Consider the following 8,626-nt stretch of genomic DNA (forward strand, 5'->3'; position numbering starts at 1 on the left):
ACGCTCATCGCTGTGAGTGATATTATATTACGGCGCCGTCTCCCATCCTAGTTGGTGACAGAGATGTTAATCGTATCAATCCTGCTGCCTCCTGGACTTTAAAGCGGTGCAGTCTGTATTGTTAACCTTCCCCTCTTTTTATTTCGGTCATTAACGTTTTTTTTTCTAGATTTTAGATGCAACACAAGAAAGTTTTCTGTTACTAAGAGGGTGGTAGATAAGTGGAGCAGTCTTCAAGCATAAGTGGTAGAGGGTAATACAGCGAGGGAATTTAAACATGCATGGGATAGACATACGGCTCCTGAATCTAAGACGAGACCAACGACGGGCCTCACTCTCTGGCCAAGAAGAAATATGTCTGCCAGCCACAAAATGTAACCTGTTAGTCTTTGAAACTTCAGTGACTCCACTGAAGCAGAAATTTAGATATTTCTAACCAAAAACTGGAAGGTGACATCACCGGCGGCAGGCTGTCTCTGTGAAAAACACTCCGCGGAGATGCTCGGCTTCACCCATGTAGGTCGATGTTCCATTAGGCTTGTTTAAGACGAATTATTCGATAAAAGCTATTTTGATACATTGTGCTGCTGATTAATAAAGATACAAAATATTCAATTAAAATAATAAAGAAAAATGTTTATTATACAATCAAGTGTAAAATATTTTTGAGTCGTTTCACTTAAGTTTGATACTCTTTTTAACCCCGGCTCGGATTCCGGATAATTCCCCGGAATATCTGGTTTCCTCCTTCCGAACTTCTCGGACCTGAAATAAATAAAACTCTGAGTGAACCACACGTGTCATGTACAAGATCTGAATACACGAGTTGTTGGGGGAACCCCAAGAACAAATTGTATTTTTATAGTACATATAACACTATCCTTCAACAGTTTGGGGTCACTCAGCTGTTTTTATGGAAAACAAAGACATATCTGGCTGTAACTTGATTGCAAAAAGGGTTTCTAACCATCAATCAGCCTTTTAAACTTAAACTTGGATCCGCGAACACAACGTGCCATTGGAACACAGGAGTGATGGGAGTGATAAGGAGATTTTATTAAAAATCAGCTGTTTCCAGCTACAATAGTCATTTATAACATTAACCTCATCTGCGGTGGATTTCTGATCCATTTCATGTTATTTTAATGGACAAAAATAGAACAGCCTCCCATCAGAAGAGTTAATAGAGTGAGGGAATTTAAACACGTATATGATATGCATATGGCTCCTCAGCTGTATGTTAAGCACAAATAAGGTACAGACCTGGCCCTTTCTGCGAATCTTGGCCCGTCTGAATTTCTCTCTGTGTTTAACCCTTGGGTTGCGGTCGATCTTCTTTCTTTTAGGCGTGAGTCCTTTGTTTTTGGCAATCTGAAATACAGAGAAAACAAAATAATTTTTTATATATATATATATATATATATATATATATATATATATATATACCTAAGCACCCAAGGATGGGCTGGTTCTCCCCCACTCTTTGCTGTATTATATTACCTGATATGTGATGCCTCTCTTTGCATTTGGATCAATGTCTTCAGAAGGCAAATCAGCACTAGAAATGGAAAAAAGAATGTTTATATATATATATATATATATACACACACATACATACACACAAACACACATTTTCAATTTTATTTTTAAGACAAGTTAATTACTGAATTTCCTTAACGGAAGAAGCTAGCGTTAGTTTTGCTACTCACACTACTGTGTCGTCAGACGCACGCTTTCTCTTATTCTGTAATTTGGTTTCCATCTCCTTGTAGAATTTCAAAGCAGATTCCTCATCCAGATCAGAGTCTTCATCGGACGGTGCGTCAAGTACAGGCGTCTGAGACAAAAAGGGGGGAAAAAAAATATATACAGCAACCTTTCCCATATCCAGATAGCACTTTGTCCATTTAGGATTATTTATTATTGAAAGTGTAAGTTTTATTTAGTGGAATCTACTGTGAAATGACTTGTTCAGGTCTTTTAGGTGGGCTGCCTCTATGAAGTTAATCACGTTTACAGAGAATTCCACAAAAATGGTACACAATCACACAAAAAAAGAGGTTTGAAGAATAAAGAGGTCTCTGTGTCTAATAATTACAGAGGGAGGATAATTAGGGATGTTTGTAAGCACCCTCCGCCTCGTTATAGTGGGCAATCTGTGAGATAGACACAAGGTAATGTGGGTTCGTACCTTTTTCACAGGTTTCTTGGAAGCCTTGGGTAGACTGGCAGAATTTTCCTCCACTGACTCGTTTTCTACTAAATCTTGATTAAGAAGTAGGTGGATTTGCCCAGATAATCTTTCATCTACAATTCCTAAATCATTTATCAACTGGGGGGAAAAAAAAGACAAAAATAGAAGGCGTTGATAGGGGTACTCGGGTGATCCTAGCAACGTACAGAGAAGAGTGATTTCTAAATACGGTAAAATTACCCTCTAGATTTATCAAACTATAAAACGAAGCTTTTGGGAAAGTCACAGTTATTAAATCTCAGGTGAAAAAACTAAAACAAACCACTCACATTTCTGTAGGTGACGAGTCTTTCTATGACAGGGTGACCCTGGATTGGGATCCTTTTGGCTTTCAAAAGTAAATAAAAGCTGATATTGGTGCAATAACTGCAAAAAACACAGAGCAGGGTATAAAAGGAGCGTACAGGAGATTAACGCACGGATCATACATATTTAAAGTATACTTACTTTAAATAAAGTTGGTACTTTGTCTGCAGGTACGCGCTGCCCTGGAAGGTAAATATACATGGAAGGTATGAGCTGTGATTTCTGAGACAAGGAAACATAATTAACGTGCGCTGGTAGGTATAGGTTTAAAATGGGAAAAATAATGGGAAAAAAACTAAATACACAATAATTCTTGTTTATGATTACCTTTCCTTGGATGCTTCCATCCTTTACCATCTGTATGAGCGGATCCAGGTCATTTTTCACTTCTGCCAACTGTTAAAGATGTGACAAAAAGTACGAATCAGAATATGGGTTGAGAAGCAAAAATAAATTTGGCAAATGCCAGCATTTAAAGCTTTTTTTTTATCACCATGGCAACCATTGTCCTTAAGGGGTTAAATAATGCAACGTGCTATACATTCACATGAGAAATACTTCTCAAGTTACCTTTAATTTCAGATCCTGAATCAGTTCCAGCAACTCCGGCGACTCCTTCTTCAGCAGCTTTCTTTTCTCCTTTTCCGTCATTTTGTCCAAATCTTTAACAATTTTCTCTTCTGATTTTTTTTCTTCGGGCAGTTTTTCTCCAAATTCCTAAAATGAAAAAAAACAAAAACAAAAGAACAGAGCATAAGGAGCTGCATGATGACAGAAACCTTTGGGTCCCAGTGCCAATCAAGTTTAGACTTTTATTTTGTTACCTGAATAAGATCCAGGCCATAGTCTTCTTCATTTAGGTTGTTCGCTAGACGCCTCTGGATGTTTTGAGCCTCCTCCTCTTCCTCTTCTGCCTCAGCTTCAAGCTCCTCTTTGCTTTTCTTCACCTCTGGAGACGCAAATTAAAAACATAAGCGAGCGGAATGACCGTCACGGCAGCGAGTAGACAAAATATCAAAGGGGAAAACTAGAAGCTCATGAAGAGCTGCATTAAAAGGCACTCGTGTCCCGCTCCCAGCTAAAAGCTGCCAAAGAAAACCATTAAGAAAATAAGCCGCAGATTTCCATCATACTAGATAATATATACATATACAGACACCTAAATAAGCTAGAATTTAACCGTTTGGACACATCAGGTTTTATGTGAAACATATTCCCACAACAGGTGTGAATCTCTCTGCATTATTTACTATTAAACTAGTTCGTACTTTTGTTCCTCTTCTCTGTGTAATCTGTGTCGTAATAAATCTTCTTTTTCTGACCCCAAGCCAGTTCATCTGGAAGACCTAGAAACAAAAAAGACAAAAACAAATTAGAACATCCATCAAATACACGCAGTCATCTAACGCACACATATAGAATATTTATTGAACAGCTGGTGGTGGATAACAATCAGAGCCAACAAGTCAAATACAGCTGAGATCAGAGAGAGACAAAACTAAATCCATCTGTTAAAAGGAAGCCAAACATTATAAGTTACCGCAAGATCACATTAAGAAGAAAGCAGAACTAACCGTCATCTCGCCGGTCTTCTAGGTCACTTGCCATAGAACCATGATCATCAGCTTCTTCCTCCTCCTGGTCCTCTTCATCTTCATCATCTACAATATCCAGAGGCATGACCTCTTCCTACACAAAGGAAAGACCAAACATTTATAATGCTTCCGAGGAAACACGCACACTTAAACAGTAAGTGTAACTATAGGGGTATAGCACCCCTTTTTTCCCCTGGCCTAGTGGTCTCACCCTCCATCACTCTGCACCATCATTGGCTGAACCCGGCTCCTCCACTCCCATGAGGACAGATTTACTAACGACATAAGAGGAAGGGACACCTGAGCAGTATACACCAGGAACTCCAAGTCCATGCATTATTAGGGGAAAGAAGAGTTCTTCCCAAGACAAGGACCCTGTAATAGTGGTCTGTGACACCACGTCGCCCCATAAAAATCCTTAAGAATGGATTGTTACTCATTTCCTTGCGTCACGGTCACATTCCTGATTAATTGTACGAACCTCACTATCGATCGGTTCTTCATCACTTTCAAAGTTCATTCCTTCTTTTATCAGACGCTAAACAAGGTTAAAAAAAATAAAATAAAAAATATAAAATAAAATGTAGTTACAGTTTTATACGGAAGGTGCTTTTTGTTAAACCAAGTTTAACAAAAAAAAACAAAACAGAGAAAACACAAATAAAAATCAGTCCCTCAAGGCATCAATGTTCAATTACCCATTTTGGAAAGATATTAAGTCTTTTGCACAAACCAAAATGTCTATGGAGAAGTACTTTGAACTTCGTTGCCAAGTTGTGGTTCTGAACGGTTTCTTTTATGAAAGGCCACTTGAGACTCAAGATACCATCATCTCAATAGCTATATATTATTGTATTCACTATCTCATCCAAACCAGGTTTCAAGGACTTGCTTATATCAGTTGAAGCCACTGAATCAATAACAGCAATATGATTTATAGATCCAGCATCCGCTATATATATATATATATATATATATATATATATATATATATACAGTCTTGAATATTTAGAAAATAATCCCTTAGCACATTTTTGGAATTTGTAGTGTATTATGATCTCCCCCGAATCGTGACAAGAGATGGACGTTTGTATCACGAAGCAGTCAGACTCACTTGGAACTTTTGCTCATGGAATTTCTCAACATCATCATTGAAATAATCTGAATTGATCTGTAAGAAGAGTAATAGTGAATATCGGGTTATAATGGAGGGAAAACACATTTGATAAACCTCAAAACTTTAGAAGGCTCCCTACTGGAGATCCAAGTAAGAATCTCGCTGATCGTATTTGCCCTGCACACATCTATAAAATAAAACGACTGTCACAACAGCATCTCGGTGCAGGAGACGGGCCACGGCAGTAGATTAAAACTGGTGGCCAATACAAAGAAAGGTATGATAATTGTGAAAAAAAGATCAACTTTAAAGATCGGCTGTGCTGATTGGACACAAAAGTCTGCACTAATACTTTTTATTTCTAAGGGATCACTACATCATAAACTTACATCTTCAGTTGAAGGGATATCTGCGTTAGCCAGGGACTCATCGTACACTTTCTGATCTGCTTTGGGTTTCTGGAGCCTTTGACTCCTGCAACAGAAACATTTAGAGTTCAGATTATATACAGTAACATACAATATATGTCATTGTATTTGTGTTTAATTATTAACGGTAGCTTTTAATAAAACTCATGATGCACACTTTTCTGCTTTGAATGGCTGTTCACGTCATACGACTGCTATATATTTTATTTGTGTTACGTGTTTTACTAACGACGGTGTTCTGTCACAATCTACTCTACATATGTAGTGTGCCAACCCTTAATCTCACGGGGTGATCGTCTGATGATGATCCATGGGAAAAGGACTTTATAAACTTAGCAGAAAACCACAGCTAAGTTCGGGCCGCTATCAGGGGTGGTACCCAACAATCACATGACTGCCTAGAATTTACATTTTTTTTACCAATCCTACACTATTACGTACGTCACCAGATCCAGCGCCCAAACTAAAATATTGCCCCTGGGAATACCCACTTTTCCTTACATTTTTGCGCTTACAGGATCATCACCAGGGTTGGCAGATTTTCTGTTCTACACTTAACGTGCAAATAACACAGAAATGTATACCACAATAAAGATGATTCACAGTGGATTGTTTAGAACGGTTTTAAATTAGTACCCAATGAAAATAACTCGTTTTTAATTACAGTGCCCAAAGCCAATGTTATTCTTAACCCTTCAGCAGAAATAGTAACATGCTGTTCATCTTCAGGGCTCTAAAGGGGTTTATTTGCTAAATGGAGAGATTTAACTTTGTCGCTTCACTATCCAACACTGGCAGGCTTCTCCAGCTACAAGGGCTGAGCTGGCCCTGTATAATGTACAAACCATTGCATAAGAACACTCCAAAGAGTCACTGATTTAACTATACATTATACAGGGCCAGCCAAGATTCTTCTGCAGCAGAATCTCCCTGGGGTTGGGTCTGTACGATATACAGGGATGTCAAGAAGCTGAAACACAACTCTCATAGTAAATAAATGGTTAATTTATTTAACTGCTACAACCCCTAGATACACTCAGCAATGCTATCCATAGAGCACTGCATATGGGGAAGGCACTAATATGCTGTCGGTGCTGTCGATGTTAATGGCCTGTTACCAAGAGCTTACAATCTAAAGTTCTATAAGAGAACAACCCAAACTGCGAGCCCAGATCCCTCATTCTCTAATCTACTTTGGTCACCTGCGAAACTTCCCCATGCTGCCTTCTCAGGGAGATTCCATACACGTGTACGCAATATCCGGTCCGTTTCCGAATGCAGTCCCTCGAAAACCGCGGCTGAGCCCGCAGTTCCCTCACACTTCTAGTTCAACCTTTCAATGAATACGAATGAAATATATTTCAGCATCAGCTCTGCCTGGAGAGTAAATGTATATAACATATGTGTCTATATATAACATCATTAATGGCACCATGTGAATGAACGAATAAATACGAGGAGGTTTATTATGCTACTCCAGTCTCCAGATGTTGTGAACCTCTACTCTCACCACACTGAGCCATCAGAATGTAAATAAGGCTCAGGAAGTGCCCCTTTGCCCCCAGACAAATCATGATCACCAGAACCCCCGCTAGTGTTAAGGTATCTTTTGTTCTACCCGGAGAGGTTATCGGGTGCACACTTCCTCCAGGCGGCTTGGGATCCCCACGTTGCCATGACTACCGACAGCCTTCCCCCCTGCTCAATAGGGAGGAGGGAGAGAAATCCCTGATGCACAGGAGTGGAGCTCAGCTTCATCCACGAAAACCCCCGGGGGATACAGGACGGTATTAGAAAGCTGGGTCAGTGCCCCGAGCCGGGTGTGAAGCGGGGGTAAAACGGGGTCAGGGTGCGGGGGGGAGTGCAGTCATCACTATCAGGGTGCAAGGAGTGTGCTGTGATAAGAATTTGGGTGAGCATGATTAGATAGTAAGGAGCGTTGGGTGAGCGGGATTAGGTAGTAAGTACCGGGGTGCGGGAACCTTGAAGGGGATTTAGAGTCGGAGGCTTTGTGTTGTTTCAGGTGATCGGTGGAAGAGCTGGACCGCCGCCTGACGAGAGCGCTGAGAGTTAGACAGAAGCTTGGATCGCGGTGTAGACAGAGCGCAGTCTAAAGATCATCGATTCTCTGACTGCCACAAATGCCCACCTTTCCCAACTAAACATGGTGGACGGGTGCAAATTCTTGACACTACCTTTATGATCGTATTCTGCCGCCCACCATTAAGGACCCCCCGTCTGGATCAGTGATGGCGCGAAGCGGATCCCCCTCCAGAAACACATTATGCGAGATGATCAAGCGCTGAGGATCCGGGACTGCCGTTTAAACACACAATGGATACGGTAAGGAGCGTCTGCCCGTCTCCTGTGCACCGCCATTAATAAGATCTTCTGGAAGATAGATGCAGAAATATTCCTTTGGTTTCCATGGTGATTGCTTCACACTTAGAATTTTGCCGTAAACTTTCGTGAGTTTGGCCAAATGTTCGTAAGAACCTTGTATTGGCCGACAAGCCGCGCATGAGTTACCGGAGGCGTCTTAAAAATGTTGTATCTATAAAGGATAGTGCGTATTAATGGGTAAAGAGTCTAAAAGTGGTCTTGTCACCATGGCAACCAGTGGAATGGTCCAAAGGATTGCCACGTGATCACTCCCCATTTAGAACTTTGGCACAGAATTACACCTTAAAATATAGCCTTTCGTCTTTTAAAAACCCAAATTCCAGCTGTTTCCGTGGTAACGTTATACCCGCATGCATTGTCCCGGCTCTCTTTAAGGCCGCGTACCTGTCATCACCGGCAGATGTATTATTCATTACTTATTTCTGCGACTACAACTGGGCGAAAATGCAGCAAAAGTAGAAAAACATATATCGTTGGTTGTGTTTTAGACGATTACTATTGTTATTTATTGTTTTATGTAGCA

General features: G+C 40.3%; 1 protein-coding gene across 1 annotated transcript; it reads right to left on the reverse strand.

Moving 5' to 3' along the window:
- Window positions 1-1,705: 1,705 nt before the first annotated feature.
- Window positions 1,706-6,919, reverse strand: LOC149286840 (something about silencing protein 10-like). Its single transcript, XM_089493662.1, has 12 exons — window positions 6,903-6,919; window positions 5,662-5,746; window positions 5,270-5,326; window positions 4,135-4,249; window positions 3,829-3,906; window positions 3,385-3,509; window positions 3,131-3,277; window positions 2,888-2,956; window positions 2,702-2,742; window positions 2,524-2,620; window positions 2,192-2,332; window positions 1,706-1,837 (listed from the first exon to the last, which is right to left on the reverse strand). Exons 1-12 carry the CDS (start codon window positions 6,917-6,919, stop codon window positions 1,706-1,708), a joined length of 1,104 nt encoding a protein of 367 aa, XP_089349788.1.
- Window positions 6,920-8,626: the final 1,707 nt, after the last annotated feature.

Source organism: Sceloporus occidentalis, unplaced genomic scaffold, assembly GCF_023333645.1.
Source record: "Sceloporus occidentalis isolate IW3139 unplaced genomic scaffold, rSceOcc1.0.p SCAF_66, whole genome shotgun sequence".
Taxonomy (NCBI): domain Eukaryota; kingdom Metazoa; phylum Chordata; class Lepidosauria; order Squamata; family Phrynosomatidae; genus Sceloporus; species Sceloporus occidentalis.